General features: G+C 45.8%; 1 protein-coding gene across 1 annotated transcript in view; it reads left to right on the forward strand.

Annotated features, from left to right (window-relative positions):
* CEP350 (centrosomal protein 350) overlaps nucleotides 1-24,109 on the forward strand; it is a gene marked incomplete in the record, with an annotated part of 95,929 nt that overhangs the window by 66,852 nt on the left and 4,968 nt on the right. The window contains 8 exon segments of the mRNA XM_056531935.1: nucleotides 1,133-1,280; nucleotides 10,034-10,194; nucleotides 11,909-12,036; nucleotides 12,145-12,212; nucleotides 12,301-13,562; nucleotides 15,504-15,914; nucleotides 16,010-16,156; nucleotides 19,553-19,675. Coding sequence (XP_056387910.1) covers nucleotides 1,133-1,280; nucleotides 10,034-10,194; nucleotides 11,909-12,036; nucleotides 12,145-12,212; nucleotides 12,301-13,562; nucleotides 15,504-15,914; nucleotides 16,010-16,156; nucleotides 19,553-19,675 — 2,448 coding nt within the window.

A 24,109-nucleotide genomic window follows, 5' to 3' on the forward strand; every position in this document is an offset into this window, starting at 1 on the left:
ATTTATAGAGCCTGCATATCACTTCCCGCAAGGGAAAACCCCCCTCCCTTATCCAGGGTAACGCACGAGGCGCCGCCTTCCGGTCTCTTTTTTTCCTTTCTTCACGCTGGCGACGGGAACGTCTGAAAGCCGTCAGCCTATCACCGGCCGCAGCGATGTCCCGCCCCGGCCAGTGATAGGCTGAGCCCACTGTCATGTAAGAAGCCGGCTCAGCCTATCACCTGCCGGGGCGGTACATTGCTGCGGCCGGTGATAGGCTGATGGCTGTCCGACGTTCCCGTCTCCAGCGTAAGGCCGACGTAGGTAAGTTAAATTTTATTTTGTTTATCTTTTGCAGCCCGGGCATAGGGATACAGCGTACAGCAGTGGTCTCCAACCTGCGGACCTCCAGCTGTTGCAAAACTACAACTCCCAGCATGCCCGGACAGCCAAAGGCTGTCCGGGCATGCTGGGAGTTGTAGTTTTGCGACACCTGGAGGTCCGCAGGTTGGAGACCACTGGCGTACAGTATAGAGTTCCAGCGCCGGTGGCCCGCATCAAAGAGGAGGAGGGCAGTGCTTGCGGGTGACATATGTGAGTAGTACCCCGCTGGGCTGATAATTTATTGGGGGGGAGCAGAACAGCGCTGGCAGGTAACATGATTTGGGGGGGGGGAGCAGAATAGCGCTGACGGGTGACATGTGAGTAGTTCCCTGATGTGGGGACAGCGCAGCGGGCTGATAATTCATTCCCGAGGGGGAGGGGCCAAACCAGTATTGCGGTATGGGGAAACATTCATATCGTGCAGCACAAAAATTTCGGTATTCGGTATGAACCGGTATATACCGCCCAGCCCTGCTTAAACTATCAGTGTGATCTCCAGCCCATTGTGGTAACTTCTGGGAGGTTTTTCCCATGACCGTGTTGTTTTGTTTTGTGCAAATTGGCATAGTTCCCCAGTTAGCATTCTTCACAGTCCAGCAGGAGAGCTCCTTCAATACTAAATTTACAGACAATTGACTGGTCTATGCCAAGTCCCTGCATTAGGACTTGCCTGATCTACAAGGCTTTATAATGTCTAATTGTGATTTTAAAAAATTATATATGTTTGAAGAAAAGTTTTGTAAAAGAAAACCTGTGTGTATTTTCCCAGTCTCCTGCAAGAAGCAGTAAATCGCCTGGAGAATTTGAATCCGGCAAGGAAAGTGTAAAGACTGGGCGACCGAAAATTCACATCACCCTCAGACCTCACCAACTCTCTCACACCTGGTCTGAAGAATCATTGTCCATCACACAGTCAGGTAAATGTCTTTTCTCATATACTTGTGGACATGAGATTACACAAGTAATGTCACTGTCATTCCAAAAAAACAAGAGACTTGTCAAAACTTTTGATGAGTCGGAATCTCTGAGATCCTCACCGATCAGGAGAACGAGCAGAGATAAGCACACGGCAGGGCGCATAACCCCCCGGCTCTCGGTGATCTTTGTCTCCCTGCTTCTTAGACAAGGGATATCGATGAGAGCCGACAAGTATTGCATGCTCTGGTGTTTATTCCTGCTTGTTCTCCTGATCGGTGGGGGTCTCAGCACTAAGACCCAAACTGATCAGAACTTTTGACATGTAAAAATATTTTTTTTTGTTTGTTTTTTTTTTAAATAAATGACAGTGACACTAATTACCCATTGCCGTTTAACATCATAAGGTTTTCTGTGTACTATACAGGACAGGTTCTCCAGAACAGGAACCTGTTCCTAAACCGAGAAGCTGTGGATCCTTCTATAGAAGAAGCTTCGTCTTTAAAAACAAATGGGTTTATAATGTAGCTATTTTGTTTGTAATACATTACATACATGTGCATTCACATTGAAAATAGTGAAAGGTCAATATATGCATGTAAAGGACTAATACATAGGTATGTATTAGTGCAGATGTGTGTGTATATTTAACCCCTTCATGACCCAGCTAGTTTTGGACTTTTTATGACCCAGTCCGTTTTTTTCAAATCTGACATGTGTCTATTTAAGTGGCAATAACTTTGAACTGCTTTTACCTGGCAAAGTGATTCAGAGATTGTTTTTTTTTTTTTTTCAAGACATATAGTACTTTATATTAGTGGTAAATTTTTGTTGATACATGAAGCGAGTTTTGTGAAAATGTTTCTATAGTTTTTCTATACTATTTTTCTATAGTTACATAGTTCATAAGGTTGTCCAGAGTCCATCACGTTCAACCAATATCCCTAATGAGTCCCTGCTCTTGGAGGTAAAAATTCCTTCCCAAATCCAAATATGGCATCAGAATAAATCCCTGGATCAACATTCTGTCCCTATAAATCTATTATTAATAACCTGTAATGTAATTACTATCCAGAAATGTATCCAGGCCCCTTGTGAACTCTCCTACTGAGTCCACCATGACCACCTCCTCCGGGAGAGAATTCCACAGTCTCACTGCTCTTACAGTAAAGAACCCCCGTCTGTGCTGATGTAGAAACCTTCTTTCCTCTAGACGTGGAGGATGCCCCCTTGTTATAGATACAGTCCTGGGTATAAATAGATCATGGGAGAGATCTCTGTACGGTCCCCTGATATATTTATACATAGTTATTAGGTCTCCCCTAAGTCTTCTTTTTTCTAAACTAAATAACCCTAATTCTGATAATCTTTCTGGGTACTGTAGTCCTCCCATTCCCAGTATTACTCTGGTTGCCGTCTTTGAACCCTCTCCAGCTCAACTATATCTTTCTTGTACACTGGTGCCCAGTACTGTACACAGTATTCTATGTGTGGTCTGACTAGTGATTTGTACAGCGGTAGAATTATTTCCTTGTCATGGGCATCTATGCCCCTATTGATGCACCCCATGATTTTATTTGCCTTGGCAGCAGCTGCCCGACACTGGTCACTACAGCTAAATTTACTGTTAACTGAGACTCCCAAATCCTTTTCGACGTCAGTCGTCCCCAGTGTTCTCCCATTTAATACATAATCCCAGCCCGGATTTTTTTTCCCCATGTGCATCATCTTACATTTATCGGTGTTTAACCTCATCTGCCACTTCCCAAACCTCCAAACTATCCTGATCCATTTGTAACAGTGCACTGTCCTCTATAGTGTTTACCGCTTTACAGAGTTTAGTATAATCTGCAAAGATTGCTACTTTACTATTCAACCCCTCTACAAGGTCATTAATAAATATATTAAATAGAACAGGACCCAAGACTGACCCCTGTGGTCCCCACTAGTAAAAGTCACCCAATCAGAATAAGTACAATTAATAACCACCCTCTGTTTCCTATCACTGAGCCCGTTACTTACCCACTTACACACATTTTCCCCCAGTCCAAGCATTCTCATTTTATGCACCAACCTTTTATGTGGCACCGTATCAAATGCTTTGGAAAAATCCAGATATATGACATCCAGCAATTCCCCCTTGTCCAGTCTGGAGCTCACCTCCTCATAAAAGCTGATCAGGTTAGTTTGACAGGACTGATCCCTCATAAAGCCATGCTATGTTTTGAAACTCTGTACTTGTAAGAGAAATAGTCATGCCAAGTAAATTTATTTATTAATTCACATCCACAACATGTCTACTTTATGCTGGCATCATTTGTTAAACATTCTTTTACTTCTTTTTACGACATTAGAAGGCTTATAATAATATGAGCATAAAGTTTTCTACGAATGTTCAAAATTCTCTATCGGCTCCATTGGGGGACACAGACCGTGGGTGTATGCTGCTGTCTCTAGGAGGTGTGACACTATGGTAATAAAAAAAGTCGGCTCCTCCCAGCAGGATATACCCGCCCTCAGGCCCTGAGCTAATCAGTTTAAGCTTAGTGTCTGAAGGAGGTGGACATGGTCTGGAATTCTCCAGACCAGGTCTTCTGATTTTTTTGTTTTCCTAGTATAGGGATGTTAGTTTTTTATTCCTTTTTCTTTTCTGTTTTCAGGTGGGGACTCAGGGACTCCGGTTCCCTGTTTCCCCATTGCGAGTAAGGGGGCACAGACATTGCGTATATGCGCTGTTCACCCCCCCCCCTCGCCAACGGTCAGCGTTGGGTTGGTACCTCATGGGTCCGGGTCCCCCTATTTCCCTGCTCGCCTCGCTCGCGCATAGCAGCCAGGCGTGATGCAGGTAACTAAAGCTGACTGAAGACTCCATTAGGTAAGTTCTTCTGACTGAGGTAAGTACTTCCCCCCTTTTTCTCCGGTACGGAATTGCAACCTCTGGAGACCCCCTGTTTGTGGCCCACCTTTCAGGTTATGGGGCTGGCTTATACAGGGGCTGAACTTTATTCTGGGGGAGCAGTGGCACCTGAGGGGGCATGTAATATATGTCTTACATTGGGCACTTCACTGTATGGTGTGTGTGTGTTTTAGTGCGACCATGTCCACAGCGCCTTATATACGGCTGTCAGCCGCGGCGCTGATAGGGGCTGGGCGCTCTCAGCGCCGGCTTGCTTTCACTTCGCCGGCAGCGCCTTATATGCGGCTGACAGCCGCGACGCTGGTACGGGCCGGACGCTTTTAGCGCCGGCTTACTTTCACTTTCTCTGGCAGTCTCTGCCGGCGTATAGGCCGCCCGCTCTATTCCCCTGAACACACATGTGGTTGACATGTGCGCTCGGGACAAGGAGCGGGCGCCATTACAGTTTCTTCTCGGCAGTCTATTTCTCCGCCCACAGGGCTGGGAGCTCTCAGAGGCGCGAAGCAGCCTCCAATCAGCACCATAGGCGTGATTTTCAGTAAGAAGGGGCCAATTAGTTAGTGCCTTGCTTCAGGCACGCCCCTCTCTTCCTATTGGTTGGCCTGTTCCTTCACTCTAGCTGCACGGAGCCGAGTTCTCCTCACTGCTGCTGCCAGGGGACACAGACTAGGGTGGGAAAGTTCCTGTCTTTTTTTTTTTTTATTATGTCCGTACCCAGAGCTGTTCCTCCCTCTAAATAGAAACCTGGAGCTTCAGTGACTTATTTTGTCTGTAAGCACTGTAATACCAAGATGTCTGGCTCTGCTGAGCCCACTTGCCCTCCCTGCTCCACTGCTCCCCCTGGTACCCCCTGATGCCCTTTCGGTTCCGGTGGGTTCAGCCGCTCCACCAGCCTGGGTTTCTTCCCTGACCCAGTATATGGCTGACTTGACCCAAGTCTCCCGTTCGGTGGCTGAGGCCTCCCGGGAAGTGGTGTCCGCCTTGAAGGGGGTCTTCCCTGCGCAGGGCGTCTGAGAGGGCCCGCTCCTCGTCCCCACATACTTCACGCTCTCACAAGCGTACTAGGGGTGCCTCGTCTGACTCTTCCATTGAGTCTTCAGATAGACGTGGGCGTTCCCCTCGTGGGTCCCACCCCCCCCCCCCCCCTGTCATCTGGGCACAAATGTCGCTCCTCCAGAGGACGTTCTTGGAGTCGCCGCTCTGCCATGCCAGAGCCGCGTACCCGGTCAGGGTCGCCCCCCTCCAGGACTGCCTATACTCATTCACATTCTCCTGGTGGACGAGGCTTCCGAGCCGGCATCTGACTCAAAGGACCGCTCGGACTCAATTGCAACGGTGAACTCATTGGTGACAGCCATAAGAGACACCTTTCACTTAGAGGACCCAGGATCTTCGGCTGTCAATCCAGGAGTATCCTTTCATCGTGCTAAGCCAGCACCTCAAAGGTTCAGCTCTCACGCTGACTTTGACGACATTCTGGAATCTGCATGGAAACATCCAGACAAGAGGTTCCCGGAAATCAAGACGATTCAAGAACGTTATCCATTTGACAAGGACTTTGTCGCTAAAGTGGTTTCCCCTCCCTCAGTGGATCCGCCAATCTCCCGGATCTCTAATGCGACTACACTGCCTCTGGCAGATGCCGCTGCCTTCAAGGATCCCACGGACAAGAAGGTAGAATCCTTAGCTAAGTTTGCCTCTGAAGCAGCTGGCTCTTCTTCCCATCTTCGCCTCGAAATGGGTGTCCAAGGCCCTGTCGGAGTGGTGCCAAAAGCTCCATCAGGATATCTTAGCGGGATCCCCCCCAGAGGATCTATCTGCTCTGGCTCTCCAATGCTCTAAAGCTGGGGACTTCCTGTGCGCAGCTTCCATGCAGTCAGCACGTTGTTCTGACTTTGCTGTGGGTCACCTAGCGGCTCCCTGCCGCTCTATGTGGCTCAAAGCTTGGAATGCGAATGCCGCTTCCAAAAGGTCTCTCACTGAGCTTCCCTTTATGGGTGGCAGTCTTTTTGGCAAACGCCTTGATGAGATTATCTCTGAGGCAACGGGAGGTAAGAGTTCCTTGTTACCTTAAAAATAAGGCTCGCCCTACTTCCCAAAGAAGTCCTTTTCCTTTCGGACCTCTGGCTCCAGCATAGGGTCCGGGCAGGCGCCCTCGCGGGACAAGAAGGCTCCCTCATTCCGGGCACGCCCGTCTTGGAGGGGCACTTTCAATTCGTAGCCCACCCCTTTGGTCTTGCCACGGCTCCTTGGGTCTTTACAAAGATCCTTGCACCAGTGATGGCCCTGTTACGGTTGAGGGGAATCTCGGTGATATCCTATCTGGACGACCTTCTCATCAAGGCTCCAACCAGAGCCCAGACTCTGGAGAATCTGGACGTCACTCTCCACACTCTGGATCGCTTCGGGTGGTCCTCCGTTCTACCCAGTCTCTAACCTTCCTGGGACTTTGATTCGACACGGCCTCTGCCCGAATTTGTCTTCCGCCGGACAAACGTCTGGCGCTTCAGTCGGGGGTCTGCTCCCTTCGGACCCAGGTCTCAGTCTCCATCCGCACTTGTATGGATGTCCTGGGTCGGATGGTGGCAACTATGGAGGCTGTACCCTTTGCCCAGTTTCATTACCGCCCCCTTCAACTGGCGATTCTCTCTCGATGGTCTCCTCTGTCCCTCGATTGTCAGATTGTTCTCCCTTGCAGGGTCCGTCAATCTCTGCTCTGGTGGCTCCGCTCCCCCCTTCTCCAAGGTCATTTCTTCCCCTTCACTGGCAGGTTGTTACAACCCTGTCGGGCTGGGGCGGCGTGTTCAGGGATTGGGACGGTTCAGGGACTCTGGTCTCCCCGGGAGATAAACATATTGGAATTATGGGCGATTCTTCTTTGGTTTCTTCATTGGGAGTCCCGTCTTCAGTCCCATCCTGTCCGCGTTCAGTCGGACAACGCCACGGCCATGGCGTACATAAATCAACAGGGCAGCCATGGCCGAGGTGACCAAGATTCCTGCCATTTCGGCGATTCACATTCCGGGAGTGCTCAACTGGGAAGTGGACTTCCTCAGTCGGTCCTCACCCGACCCCGGCGAGTGGTATCTACATCCAGAGGTCTTTGCGCAGCTCTGCGACCTCTGGGGCTTTCCGGACGTGGACCTCTTCGCGTCCCGGCACAATCGGAAGAGCCTTCCTTTTGTGTCCAAGTCCCGGGACCCTCAGGCTCTGGCTGTGGACGACCTAGTGATTCCTTGGGTGATGTTTGAACTACACTATCTGTTCCCTCCCCTTCCGCTCCTTCCCAGGGTGCTGAGGAAGCTCAAAGCAGAGGACGTCCCCGCCATTCTGGTAGCTCCAGATTGGCCCCGAAGACTCAGGCTCCTGGACGACACTCCACTGCGCCTTCCGCTCCGTCCGGACCTGCTCTCTCAGGGTCCTCTTTGCCACCCCAATTTACAGTCGCTGCATTTGACGGCGTGGCGGTTGAGACCGTGGTTCTGAGGGCCTGCGGGTTCTCTTCCCAAGTCATTCACACCATGCTCAGGGCTCGTAAGCCCTCCTCCGCTAGAATTTACCACCGTACTTGGCGGTCTTATTTTCATTGGTGTGAAGCTCAGGACTTCTCCCCGGTAACCTTCTCTCGGTTCCCCGTCTTCTCTCCTTTTTACAGTCGGGTTGGAACTGGGGTTGTCTCTCAGTTCACTTAAAGGTCAGGTTTCGGCCTTTTCTGTTCTTTCCAGAGGCCTCTGGCTTCTAATTCTCATGTCCGGACCTTCCATCAAGGAGTGGCGCACACTGTTCCTCCTTATCGGTCACGCTCTCCCCCTTGGGACTTGAATTTGGTTCTGAGTGCCCTCCAGGGTGCACCCTTTGAGCCCCTTATAGAGGTGAAGCCGATAGAGAAAAGGAGATTTTTGTTTACTTACCGTAAAATCTCTTTCTCGGAGGATCCATTGGGGGACACAGCTCCCGCCCTTTTTGGGATTTCCTTTGGTTTTCTGTCCGAGGGTGTGTTCAGTTATGTTTTTTTCTTCTGGTTCTTGGACAGTTTTGGGTTTTTCTTTGACCTGTTGGTCTCCTCCTATTTCTCTGGAACTTAAACTGATTAGCTCAGAGCCTGAAGGCGGGTATATCCTGCTGGGAGGAGCAGACTTTATTTATTACCATAGTGTCACACCTCCTAGAGACAGCAGCATACACCCACTGTCTGCGTCACCCAATGGATCCTCTGAGAAAGAGATTTTACGGTAAGTAAACAAAAATCTCCTTTTCTTTAGGGACCACTTGAATATGTATTTATATGTGTGTGTGTGTGTATATATATATATATAATATATATTAGGGATGTCCCGATACCGATACTAGTATTGGTATCGGGGCCGATACTCGGTATTTGCATGGTATCGGGGACTCGTTTAATGTCCCCGATACCATGTCCGATACCTGGTGCTGTGCGGCGCTGTCCCGTTCTCCGCTGTCCCGTTCTCCCGATCACAATCATTGCGTCCTATGGAGGAGCATGTGACACACACGTCACTCCTCCTCCCCTGCACCCAGCGTAACGCTATGGAGGAAGCGGAGTGACGTGTATGTCACATGCTCCTCCATAGGACGCAATGATGCGATCGGGAGAACGGGACAGCGGAGCGACAACACTCGAGGACAGCCGCAGGTGAGTGCTGTCTATATAAGGGGTGGGGGGCTGCTGCCTATATAAGGGGGGGGGGGCTGCTGTCTATATAAGGGGGGCTGCTGTCTATAAGGGGGGGGGGTGGCGGCCTGCTGTCTATAAGGGGCTGGCCTCCTCCCTACAAGGTGGGACGCTGCTCCCTGTCTACAAGGAGGGGGGCCATTGTCTACAAGGAGGTGGGGGGCCGCTGTCTACATGTGAGACACGGGGGGCGCTGTCTACAAGGGGGGGGGCCTGTTGTTTACAAGGGGGGAAAGAGGGGCTGCTGTCTACAAGGGGGGGGGGCTGTTGTCTACAAGGGGGACACGGGGGCGCTGTCTACAGGGGGGACAAGAGGGGGTTTTGTCTACAAGGGGGGGCTGCGGTCTACAGGGGGCTGCTACTAATGTCTGCAACTATCTATACTACCTACAAGGGGATACTACTTACTATTATAGGCAATCTTATAGCAGAGTCACCTGCACTAACTTCAATTTATAGGTAGATACTAGTGCAGGTGACCCAGTTTCTACCGATGCTCACCATGTGAATGTCAGCCCAAATTCCCTGTTCTGTCCAATGGAGAAGAGAGAAATCTTGGCTCATACTACAGCAGCCGCCTCCATTGTACACAACAAGGACCAATATATCATACGGTAAACAGCGCCAGAAACCGCGTCACCCTGGTGTCAAATTCCCTTTAAAATAAAAGTACTCGTACTTGGTATTGGCGAGTACCAGAATTAAAGTATCTCATACTCGTTCTTAAAAAAAATGGTATCGGGACATCCCTAATATATATATATATTGTGTGTATTATTTTTATTTATTTATTCTGGGGACACTTAGCAGAGCAGTGTGTGTGTCCCGCTCTGCCCAGGATTTTCATTGCCAAACGCTGCCATCGGCTAGTCAGATTTGACTAGCTGATAGTAGTGATCGCGGTGAGGGGAGGAATGAACCCCCCTAGGTCCCAAGGCAAGATGGCTGGCTATCAGTGATAGCCAAAATCTTACCGCGCGCAGCGGGATGCCGCGAGTAGCGGCCACTATCTGCATGTCGTACAACGTACATGTACAGCATAGGTTGAGAAAACCTTCCCGGTCATGATGTACAAGTATGGTATGTGTCGGGAAGGGGTTAATATATATGTACATTACAATGTTTACATTCATATTTTTCAGAGGCTACATCTGATCAAAGTGACATTGAAGGCCGTATACGTGCCCTAAAGGAAGAGCTTAAAAAACGTAAGTCTGTTGTGGAAAACCTAAAAAGAGAGCAAAGGAGAAGACAAAAAGAAAGATTGCGAGCACAGGAAGCGATATTACTTCAACAACTTCAGGTAATAAGAAGCTCAAATAGCGAATTGGAATTTTTTATTTATTTTTGTAGTCCATACAAATAATTTTGCATTTTGGTCATGGTATTGAAAAAAAATTTTGCTGTCATAAAAAAAAAAAAAAAACTTTGGTTATGTCAAAGTTTTGATTGGTCGAGTCTAAGTCCTTAGACCACCATCGATCTCTAGATTTAGAAAGAAGCACGTGGCAGCACACTTCAGACTCTGGCTCAGCACTTATTCCGTCTCATTGTGTTGGCTTTATAATTCTGTGGATCCCATCTCATGCAATAAAGATGGATTGAACGCTGAGCCGGGGAGTGAAGTGCACTAGAGATTGGTGGAGGTCTCAGCAGTGAGACCCCAACTGATCAAAACTATTGACATGTCTGTGTGACATATTTAAGAAGAAGTTGTCCCAACAGACAAACAAAAGTCAGTTGGCTTTAAAGGGTACCTCTCATCAAATAAACTTTTGATATATTTTACATTAATGAATGTTGAATAACTTTCCAATAGCATGTTAATGAAAAATATGCTTCTTTCTATTGTATTTTTCCTGATCAGTCCTGTCAGCAAGCATTTCCGACTCATGCTGGAGTCCTAAACACTCAGAGCTGCCAGCCTGCTTTGTTCACAGCCAAACAGGCTGTGAACAAAGCAGGCTGGCAGCTCTGAGTGTTCTCCTTTGTGAACAAAGCAGACTGGCAGCTCGTAGTGTTTAGGACTCCAGCATGAGTCTGACATGCTTGCTGCCAGGACTGGTAGGGAGACCCCTAGTGGTCATTTCTTCAGAGTGGAAAATTAAATAGAAAGAAGCATATTTTTTAATGACATGCAATTGTAAAGTTATTCTGCATACATTAATCTATAATATATCAAAAGTTTTTTTGATGAAAGGTACCCTTTAAGTGGCCTAAGGTGACAGCATCCGGACCCATTGAAGTGCAGAAACATCAAATCTTCGAGTCACCAAGAACATACATGCAACGTTTCGACCTGTCAGGTATTTGTCATAAGAGGTCGAAGCGATGCATAAATGTTCTTGGTGACGCGATAAACATTTGAAGATTCTGCATTTCTGGATGCTGTGTCTTGATGTCTCTGTGACATGTCAAACGTTTCTTTAACATCAACTCTTTAAAGTTCCTAGAAAAAAAATCTATACAGAAAGTCACTGTACTACCAGGAATAATGGTTCAAATGGTTTCATAAGTTCTATTTTAAATGTGACATTTCAGCCCTACATAAATTCTGCGTTGTATTAAAAATATAAGCTAATAAAACTTGACTTTTTTGCAACGTTGTCTCTGGGAGTGCTGCGACTTTGTCTTTGATGCCGACATACAGTCTGTTGAAGTTATATGCTCTGTGCTTAAAGCTATACTTCTGAGAGATTCTAATGACAACATGAAATCTAATGACAAGTTGGCATCAAATTCAATAGTAGATTTGTAGCTCACCTACATTGTAGCAGTATTTTGTGTATGTATATGACTACATCAATATGTTTGGAAATTTCTCTGACAACAAATCTGATAGAAATCAGACGGTCTTTAGACATTAGGTCTGTAAATTCAAGTCATTGTTCCTCAAGTCAGATTAAAAATAAAGCCTTGTTTAATGTACACTAAATAGTTTTTAATTGGCAACAGCATTTATTGTCTGTTATTGGTAAATGTTTAACCCCCCCTTTTGGTTTTTCATCCATTTTCAGTCATATGATGAGTACATCCAGAAGACACAAGCAGAACTGAGTGGGGAACAAGGCCCAGTACCCAGCGTTAAAAGTGTGCATAAATCATCCAGAGAGGCAACCCCTCTACGACCTGATTCTTTCCAGAGGTAGAGAGTAATTTCATTTATGTTAACAAATATTTCTATGACTGGCCGGTGGTCTCTTTGTGTTTATTGTACTTTAATGCATTGATGCAACTTGTTCATCTTTTGTAGAACTGACAGCACAACGTCCTATAAGGTTGAAAGTGAACATGTAACGGAGATCAGCTCCCGATCCAGTGGTGAGAAGTGTTTGATGTACAGTTACATATATCATACCATACTTGTTTCTGTGTGTTTGTTTCTGAACAAGAGTTCTCTTTTATCCAGTAGAAAGCACAAGTCCTGAGAAATCCCTGTCCAGTGAAAAGGAGGTTGTGACTGAGAGCATCCATGATAAATCTGCACCTACACCTGTCGCTTTCTCGGCCAAGGAAGATTTCCCCAGTGCCGGTCCTCCTTCTCCTACAATCAGGGAGCCTTTATTGTCTACACATGACAGCCCAGTTTCCAGCATCCAATCAGAGATCCCTGAGGACATGTTGGACACACAGAGCAACAGATCTTTCTCGCCACTTCCAGCCTTGGACCTTAAACTAGGGAGTGAAACCCCAGAAGAAAATGTTTCCCCTCACAGAGATCGTTCTTACTCTGAAGATTTTGAGACCTCTACAGCTTTTAAGCATTCAATGTCTGAAACTCCACGGGAAGAATTAGATGTTTCGTATTCTACTACACCAGGAAGGGATATATCTGTCGAAGGGTTTTATGAGCGAGATGATGAACATAGTGAGCCTAAACCGTCAAGTCCTAACTTTCAAGGCCTCACAGAATTAAAGCTGTCCTCCAACGAAATACCACCCTCCACTCTACTTGCAGAATTTAAGCTAGGAGATCGAGTCTTGGTGAGCGGCGTACAGCCTGGCACACTGCGGTTTAAAGGGGAGACATTATTTGCGGATGGTGTATGGGCTGGGGTGGAGCTTGACAAAGCAGAAGGTAACAATGATGGCTCACTTGAAGGCAGTCGCTATTTTGTTTGTTCACCACTACATGGAATATTTGCACCACCTCAAAAGATTACATTGCTTTCTTTGGAGGAACACGTAGTAGCTTCACTAGAAGTCGGTAATAACGTGGAAACCTGTCTTAAACCCAAGGAACAAGTTGATGATGTTACTCCCTTAGTTGATGACATTGATTCAAAAGGCCCAGCAAAGACCCCTTTGAAAAGCACCGAGTCTAGCCTTTCTGAATCACAAAAGACATTAATAGAGCAAGAGCTGCAGGTGGATGTACTCCCAGATACCTCCATTCCTAATGAGGAAACCCAGAAGTCAAAGCTCCCTCTGCTGGAGCTGACTGAAAAGTACAGTGAGGACAAAGTAAATAAGCAAACACCAGAAGTAAGCACACTGTCAGATAGTCTTCTACAAGCCTGTCTGAAGGATACAGTTTCTTACCTCCAAAATATACGCAAACAAAGGGCACAGAAAATTGAACAAAGCAACCGAGAACTGTTTAGAATTGACAGCGGTGACCTGCACAAAGAGGAAGAAACGTCTCCAAAAGAGGATAAATACCTAAAGTTGGTGAGTATAGGGTGAAAAGGTTTATGGGAGCTTATGGCAAAATTTTAGATTGCAGCTATCTTGGAAGTGACTAATGTAGCTGGCCAAACATAGGTTAATAAGGTAAAACGCAATGTTACGGATAATCACTTTATATATGAACACTGATATGCCCATGCTTCAAACTGCCTCCATTATACCGACTCTGCCCTTGCCTCAATCTGCCTCCATTATACTGACTCTGCCCATGCATCAATGTGCCTCCATTATACTGACTCTGCCCTTGCCTCAATATTCCTCCATTATACTGACTCTGCCCATGCCTCAATGTGCCTCCATTATACTGACTCTGCCCATGCCTCAATGTTCCTCCATTATACTGACTCTGCCCTTGCCTTAATGTTCCTCCATTATACTGACCCTGCCCATGCTTCAAACTGCCTCCATTATACCGACTCTGCCCTTGCCTCAATGTTCCTCCATTATACTGACTCTGCCCTTGCCTCAATGTTCCTCCATTATACTGACTCTGCCCTTGCCTCAATGTTCCTCCATTATACTGACCCTGCCCATGCCTCAATGTGCCTCCATTATACCGATCCTGCCCATGCCTCAATGTGCCTCCATTATACCGATCCTGCCCATGCCTCAATGTGCCTCCATTATACCGACTCTGCCCATGCCTCAATGTGCCTCCATTATACCGATCCTGCCCATGCCTCAATGTGCCTCCATTATACCGACTCTGCCCATGCCTCAATGTGCCTCCATTATACCGATCCTGCCCATGCCTCAATGTGCCTCCATTATACCGATCCTGCCCATGCCTCAATGTGCCTCCATTATACCGATCCTGCCCATGCCTCAATGTGCCTCTATTATACCGATCCTGCCCATGCCTCAATGTGCCTCCATTATACCGATCCTGCCCATGCCTCAACGTGCCTCCATTATACTGACTCTGCCCATGCCTCAACGTGCCTCCATTATACTGATCCTGCCCATGCCTCAATGTGCCTCCATTATACCGATCCTGCCCATGCCTCAATGTGCCTCCATTATACCGATCCTGCCCATGCCTCAATGTGCCTCCATTATACCGACTCTGCCCATGCCTCAATGTGCCTCCATTATACCGATCCTGCCCATGCCTCAATGTGCCTCCATTATACCGACTCTGCCCATGCCTCAATGTGCCTCCATTATACCGATCCTGCCCATGCCTCAATGTGCCTCCATTATACTGATCCTGCCCATGCCTCAATGTGCCTCCATTATACCGATCCTGCCCATGCCTCAATGTGCCTCCATTATACCGATCCTGCCCATGCCTCAATGTGCCTCCATTATACCGACTCTGCCCATGCCTCAATGTGCCTCCATTATACTGATTCTGACCATGCCTCAATGTGCCTCCATTATACCGATCCTGCCCATGCCTCAATGTGCCTCCATTATACCGACTCTGCCCATGCCTCAATGTGCCTCCATTATACCGATCCTGCCCATGCCTCAATGTGCCTCCATTATACTGACCCTGCCCATGCCTCAATGTGCCTCCATTATACTGATTCTGACCATGCACGGTGGTTCTCTGCTTTTTCTCTCCTGATTGGCAATCAAGCTGCCCGCATGCTCTGCTCCTTCTCAAACAGAATATTAACCCTCGGCCTTCCAGCAAGGTTTCTTAGTGATTATTTTTTGGGGGTTATGGGGCACGGTAGTGATACACATGGATGAACGCATCTACATTGCACCCCTCACAACCCCAATGTGGCCACCATTACTGTTTTTTTCCCTCTTACATGCCCCCAGAGAAAGTGCTGTGCCCTTCTGGGGGTGCGCATACCCCTGGTTAGGAACCGCTACATTACATTGTCAGCTAGTCCTCCAACATGTATTGCTATATTATTGCCTATACTATTGCTTTTAGGTGAAGGTTTGTTTTTTCTTTTTAAATAGGATTCTTTACACAATGCCTTTGTTGAAAAGGACGTGACAGAGTTTGAGCCAAGTCGTAACATCCTTTCTATCCTTGGGGAAGAACCAGATTGGTTTGATGAGGATTTTGGATTGAGCAGCCGAAAAAATCAACAGCTTGAACTGGAACGTGCTCTCTCCTCTGATCCTTTGTTAGACCAAAAAACAATAGTACCTCGCCTTGAACCAGCCCCAAAGTCTGTTCAGTCATTGTCCCCACCAGAGCTCATCTTTGCTGTTCCTCACACTGTGCCAGAGGTAGAACAGCTGCTGGAGGTGGCAGTGGACAAGTTGTGGGAATGGAAGCAGCTGAGTGGAGACCTTCAGGGGATCAGAAATGATTTTACCCAAAACGTGGAGGAGCAGAGCCCAGCGTACATTGCCTATAAAGAAGTATGTCTTCGTAGTCTGTCTACGTTCATGTCCAGCAAGTTTGTAATTTTTTTTTTTATTTACATATTTGCTAATGATCTTTTCAAACTTTGCAGATGTTATTTGACCTGACTTTATACATATTAGAAGAGATATGTTCTCCAGACCCCCGAGGATCTCAGCCTCTGTGGAAGAAACCGATCCGGGTGACTTCATCTTATTCCCGCCGAATAAAAGATCACAGTAACATGAAGGAAGTGAAGGTAACATCCTGCAGGGGTGTGGAAATTTAAAAAAAAACTACTTGTCCAAGGGACTAAAGCTGAACACAATCTACTTGTCCCTCAAGAAAATCTACTTGTCCTGGTTGATGAAATAATTTCAACCAAAATAGTCTGATCCCCCCCACTAGACCACCAGGGATGGATATAAGATTCCTTCAGACACTGCTGACAGCGGTGATCTAATGGGTTAATAGGTGATCGCATTATGCCAGGCTATTAGCGGCGGGAGAGCTGTAGCTCCTCTTACCCCCCAGACAAGCCCAGATAAGTCTAGATGTAACTTTTTGATCACCTTATAAAAAATTTCTCATATGAAGTGACCAAAAATGAGCAATTCTGGACTATTATTTACATTTACACCGTTCACCGTTCGATTTAATTAACATCATATTTTAATAGTCTGGACATTTCCACATGCAGCGATACCACTTATGTTTATTTTTGTACATTATTTTTATTTAAAGAAAATTGGAAACTTTTATTAGGAAAGGGGCTTATTCACATGTATACGCACTTTATAAAATGTTTTAATCACTATTTTTCAGTCTCAATAGGGACTTATGTGTTACTGGGGGGGGGGGGGGGTTCTGCTTCTCCAGTTTATGTGCTGCATTTTGTGTCAGAAAATGCTGGAAGTTGCATTTAGTTAACTAGTTGTAGATAACTACAACTCCCAGCATGCCCTGATACAGCCTATGGTTCTGTGGGTGTTACAGCATGTTGCACTGTATAGTAGTACAGTTAAGGTTATTGTGTAACATGCTGGGAGTTGTAGTTTTGGTTTGTGTCAGCTGCAGAGCCATAGGATGTGTCAAGGAATAATGGGAATTACAGTTAGTAACTACAACACCCAGCATGCCCTGATGCAGCCCATGGCTCTGCAGCTGACCCGAACCAAAACTACAACTCCCAGCATGTTGCACAGTTCTACAGTTTAGGTTATGGTCCAACATGCTGGGAGTTGTAGTTTTGGTTCGGGCGTGTTTGTGTGCATATGAGGGGCTCTTGGTTGGCAGGTGAGTATGAAGGGGGGGATTCTGGGGGTGCAATTTAGTGCGGGTGCCACTAAAAATAAATAAAATTAGATGGCACAACTGCCCTAATGCCCGACGTGACAGTCCGCTCCTGTAAAAAACATTCATGCATGCACATCATACATACACCAGCCACTGCCCCCATATACATACACACACACACACACACCTGCCACTGCCCCCCCACATCATACATTACATACACACACACCATACATATACACCATACATATACACATATCATACATACACCAGTCACTGCCCCCATATCATACATTACATACACACATACACTCACACCATACATATACACATATCACACATGCACCAGCCACTGCCCCCATATCATACACACACCCCCGCCACTGCCCCCCCCCCACATCATACATTACATACACACATACACTCACACCCTACATATACACCATACATATACACATATCATACATGCACCAGCCACTGCCCCCATATCATACACACCCCCCCGCCACTGCCCCCCCCCACATCATACATTACATACACACATACACTCACACCCTACATATACACCATACATATACACATATCATACATGCACCAGTCACTGCCCCCATATCATACATTACATACACACATACACTCACACCATACATATACACCATACATATACACATATCATACATGCACCAGCCACTGCCCCCATATCATACACACCCCCCCGCCACTGCCCCCCCCCACGTCATACATTACATACACACATACACTCACACCCTACATATACACCATACATATACACATATCATACATGCACCAGCCACTGCCCCCATATCATACACACACCCCCGCCACTGCCCCCCCCACATCATACATTACATACACACATACACTCACACCCTACATATACACCATACATATACACATATCATACATACACCAGCCACTGCCCCCATATCATACATTACATACACACATACACTCACACCATACATATACACCATACATATACACATATCATACATGCACCAGCCACTGCCCCCATATCATACATTACATACACACATACACTCACACCATACATATACACCATACATATACACCATACATATACACGATACATATACACATATCATACATGCACCAGCCACTGCCCCCATATCATACATTACATACACACATACACTCACACCATACATATACACCATACATATACACCATACATATACACATATCATACATGCACCAGCCACTGCCCCCATATCATACACACACACACCCCAGCCACTGCCCCCCCACATCATACATTACATACACACATACACTCACACCCTACATATACACCATACATATACACATATCATACATACACCTGCCGCTGCCCACCCCACATCATACATCACATACATACACACATCACACTTAGACATTATACACACATCATACATTACATACACATCACACATAGACAGACATCATACACATACACTCACACCATACATATCCACCAGTGTTTCCCAACCGGGGTGCCTCCAGCTGTTGCAAAACTACAACTCCCAGCATGCCCAGGGCATGCTGGGAGTTGTAGTTTTGCAACAGCTGGAGGCACCCTGGTTGGGAAACACTGATATACACCATACATATGCACACATCATACATACACCTGCCCCCCCCATCATACATTACATACACACATCACACATACACTCACACCCTACATATACAACCACCCTTCCTGCCGCCGCCGCCTGTATTCTCGGCCTCCTCACCTGAGCCGCCATGAGAGGACATCAGAGCTGTAGTCCCGGCCGGTGTGAGGTGAGATTTCCGTCCTCCCCCTCCCCCCCTGCTCTGTGTTTTCCCCGTGCAAACAAGCAACCTCCCCGTGGTGGATTAGGTCCTGTCTAGACAGAGCCGGGGAGGGGGGAGCTGAGTGCGGGGGATGGAGCTGTGCACGGAGCTGTCTATGTCCTCTCTCTCCCCCTGCTGTGTCTTCTTATGTAGAGCTGCATCCTCCAGGAGGGGAGATAAGGGGGCTCTGCAGTCAGCTGGGGGCCGCCGCCCCCTCCATACACTCTGAGCGCCGGTGTGAGGTGTAGACTTCCATCCGCTCCTGCGCCTCACACCGACATTACAGAAAAATAAGGGGGAAGTCTGTCTGTCCCTGCTCGCCCGATAGAGGGCTAAATCTATAAACAATTCACCTGCCCGGCACCCAAAACTACTTGTCCCGGGCGTCGGGCTATAGGATTTCCACATCCCTGCATCCTGCATTCGGAAGTTAATGTCACATTATATTTTATACAGTTTTCTTGTTTGTGATACAAATATATTGTTTTCTTTCTTTCTTTCTTTTTTGTTGGTTTAGTCCTTTGTGATAAGTGAAGTTCTCAATCTCCTGAGCCTAAGGAAAGAACATAATCATAAAACAGACTGGCAGAGGATGATGAAGTTTGGAAGGAAAAAGCGAGACAAAGTGGATCATATCTTGGTAAAGTGCCAAATATCAAAATATTATATACAGTTTGTTTTGCTGCAAGTCCACCCCAACAGTTCACTAAAATGAAGCCAAGGGCCATTTTTGTACATGGTACTTTGTATAGTAAAAAATCCGAAAGTGCCTCCTGAGAAAAACAAGGCTACATATTTTCAGAAACAGACAATGGATCAGTGTGTAAATGTTTCTGGGAGAAAGTAGCCATGTTTGGTCGAGTAAAACCAATGCCCTGAGCCATCCAAGACTTTTTTTTTGGGTTCTGTAGTCTAGATCAGGGATCTCCAATGGCTGTGCTGGCATAGTGAACAACTATGGAGAGTGAAAGGTTAATCTAACTTATAAGGAGAGTTCCAGCAGAGAATCCTTTACTACTTGCATATGGCTTTACCGGTACAAAACCTCCTTTTAGTATTATTAGAACTATTTCTTTTTAAATTGTATCAACTTTATTATGGTACATTTAATAAGTATAATACCCACTCTATGGCTACTTGAAACTAAATGTAATCTCAGAGTCTTACTTTCCTTACTTCCTGTGATTAAGGGGGTGATAATCACAGATCTTGCAGATGATATAAGTCTCCAAGACCTAGTAAGAGTTACAACCTTTGCACTCATCCTGTAATGTTAAAGGGAATCTATAGCCAGTTGTGAGAGTTAAACTCCTGGTTCAGCCTAATAGGGCACATTACTATGGCCACATTGTTACCTTTAGAACATCTGATGTGCCATTTACCCGTAAATATATTTTTATTAATTATGCAGTTTGGTGTATTGGGGACATTACTTTAGCCCCAGGTGCACAGATATGCCTGCCTGCTCCTGCAGTCACACCTGCTCATGAATACTGAGCCGCCCCTCAGCTTCGACATACAATAGAGACTGAGCTGAAATCCTGCACCTCTAATTTACACCACTGCTGAGGTGCAGTTCAGTATTCAAGATAGATTTTCCTTTAAACCTTATTACCGTTTGCCATGTAGATTTAAAGGGGTACTCCGGCCCTAAGATGTCTGATCGCGGGGGTCTCGCCGCTGGGGACCCCCGAAATCTCTCATGCATCACCCACCTGTCTCATCTGCACGCAGCGCTGGAGGCTCTGTGTCTGAAGCCTCACGACCACGGGCCCGGAGTATCGTGATGTCACAATGCCACGTCCCCTCTCATAGGCTTGCATTGAAGGGGCCAGGTTGTGACGTCACAAGGGGGTGGAGTTGTGACGTCACGATACTCCGGCCCCCCGGTCGTGAGGCTTCAGACACGGAGCCTCCAGCGCTGCGCGCAGCAGAGACAGGTGGTGCATGAGAGATTGGGGGGGGTCCCCGGCGGCGGGACCCCCATGATCAGATGTCTTAGGGCTGGAGTACCCCTTTTATAAAATTTTTGAACACAAACAGTACAAAAGATAGATCTCTGCATCCTATATAGGCTGTGTTTATGTAATGCTAACGGTATATGACCGGTGCATCCCCAAACATATTCTACCATATACAGTCATGGCCGTAAATGTTGGCACCCCTGACATTTTTCTAGAAAGTGAAGTATTTCTCACAGAAAAGGATTGCAGTAACACATGTTTTGCCTATACACATGTTTATTCCCTTTGTGTGTATTGGAACTAAACCAAAAAAAGGAGGAAAAAAGCTAATTGGACATAATGTCACACCAAACTCCAAAAATGGGCTGGGCAAAATTATTGGCACCCTTTCAAAATTCAGAAAACAAAACAAAACATTTTTTCAAGGATGTGATGCTCCTTTAAACTCACCTGTGGCAAGTAACAGGTATGGGCAACATAAAAATCACACCTGAAAGCAGATAAAAAGGAGAGAAGTTCACTTAGTCTTTGCATAGCAAAACATGTGTTACTGCAATCCTTTTCTGTGAGAAATACTTCATTTTCTAGAAAAATTTCAGGGGTGCCAACATTTACGGCCATGACTGTAGATTTACAGTGCCAGGTAAATGGGGGCCTGTGGCAACATGCCAAGTGTGTTCACACAGCGTAATGTGAACATAACCTTAGTCAGAGTATCTCACAGGTAACTATCTATACCTTTTTAACAAGAAAGATAATTTGTACTACTCCTTCCTTTATCCTTCTATAAAACAAAATCCTGGTAAAGGTGGAGTATGTAATTTAGAAGCAATTACAGCTGCCACCTAATATACACGTTACTCACACTAATAAATGTTGTTTGAAACATGTACGGTATTGTAAAGCCATTACATTAGCATAAGTAAAGATTAAAGGATATTGGAAACCTCTGAACCCATTTTTTATTACATCGCGTGTTCAAAACTTTTACATTTAAAACTTGCTGGTGGTTTTCATACAACTTTTCTCCCCTTTTGACTTCTGCAGTTTGCATGTATATACACTACAAAGCTGGTAGATGCCTTTTTTTGCTTATTCTGCCAGACACCTCTCTGACCTGTGACCTGTCACACAGACAAGGCAAACATTTTACTCAGTTGGGGACACTCTGCTGATACCTCCTCCAATCTCTAGATCAGAGTTTCCCAACTAGGGTGCCTTCAGCTTTAACCAAACTACAACTCCCAGCATGCCCGGCCAGCCAAAGTCTTGTCCGGGCATGCTGGGAGTTGTAGTTTGGCCTCAGCTGGAGGCACCCTATTTGGGAAACACTGCTCTAGATAAAACCCGGAGAAGTGACCTGTGCACTTCACTCCCTGGCTCACCGCTTAATTTGACTCATTGCAGGAGACGGGCTCTAAAGACTTACAGTGGAGCTCATTTACTGCAAAAAGTCGGATTGAGTAAAGCTCAAATCTTTGCACTTCTCCTGGCAAAATCGATAGATTGGTGGGGGTCTTAGCACTGAGATCATGACAAATCAAGCTGTATATATATATATATGTATGTATAGATATATATATATTAAGTATATAGATATATGTGTATATATATATATATATATATATAGTGTGTACATATATAGTATATAGATATATGTGTGTGTGTATATATATATCTATATATATATATATATATATATCTCTAACGGTAACACTTTAAGCTACATGTATAGTTTCCCCCTTATGCAGCTTTGACAATTGAGCTCCTCTTAAAGCTTCATTATGTAACTAGCTTTCAATGACAATGTATAAAGAAGATCTAATCTCACAAACATTTTACACTGCTGTACATTAAAGCCGATCTGTCATCAGAATATTCTGCCCTTATTATAAAATGCTGCCAATAAAAATGGATCTAATGAGGTATTGTGTCAGGTGGGAGATACAAATACTGTGCTAGTTTGTATAATAGCTGCTACAAAAGAACGTAGTTATGGGTCTGCCTTATTCATGAGAAGAGAACTATGAGTTTATTAGCAGCTATTATACAAATGGCACAATATGTTTGGTGCTGTTTGGTCTAATAGGCCAGTGAAACTCATAATAAAGCCGCATAGCCTAGTGACAGATCTGCCTGCCTGTGCTACTATTGAGGGTTTGTCCCTGCATTCCAGGACACCTCAGATAAGTGCTGGAAGGATAACACCACTTTGCCAAGGGAATGGGTAGGACCCAGTTGTCAATTTATTCATACATTTCTAGCAGTAATAACAGGAATGGCACAACTCTAGGAAAAGATGCTCCAGGATAGTCTTTCATTAGAAATATGGGTATACACTAAAACAGGTGTATCAGGATAGAGAAGAGGGTCCTCTTTAAGGTGCCCATACACATTTCATGAATGTCAAACTCACTAATGTCTGCTGGATAAGCCAGATATTTAATTTAATGTATCATTCCATGTTAACTAGAGATGAGCGAACTTACAGTAAATTCGATTCGTCACGAACTTCTCGGCTCGGCAGTTGATGACTTTTCCTGCATAAATGAGTTCAGCTTTCCGGTGGGCCGGAAAAGGTGGATACAGTCCTAGGAAAGAGTCTCCTAGGACTGTATCCACCTTTTTCAGCCCACGGGAGCAAGTGAAAGCTGGACTCATTTATGCAGGATAAGTCATCAACTGCCGAGCCGAGAAGTTCGTGACGAATCGAATTTACTGTAAGTTCGCTCATCTCTAATGTTAACCTTAGAAATACATGTATCAGGCCCTGCTGAGAAACAGTAATTGTTATGGAATTGCTATTATTGTCCTTTGATCCTGTAAATCAAGAAGCATTATGGGAGTCCCCACTAACGCGAATAATGGCCAGTCTGAGATTTCTCTCCCCAACATTTGTGGGACAATTTGAGGGAGGTACCTGAATGTATGACCCTTATAGATACCAGTATTTTGAATATTAGTTTTGAGGTGGATGTTATAAGCCTTGATAGTATATTTGTAATATTATTAAGAAGTACTCTGCTTTATCTCGGAAGCATAGCCTCTCCCCTTTTTCTGCATTCTCTTTGGAGCACGGTTCTCCAGGGTTATTTCACTAATTGGTGCAG

This window comes from Hyla sarda, chromosome 7 (genome assembly GCF_029499605.1).
Source record: "Hyla sarda isolate aHylSar1 chromosome 7, aHylSar1.hap1, whole genome shotgun sequence".
Classification (NCBI taxonomy): Eukaryota; Metazoa; Chordata; class Amphibia; order Anura; family Hylidae; genus Hyla; species Hyla sarda.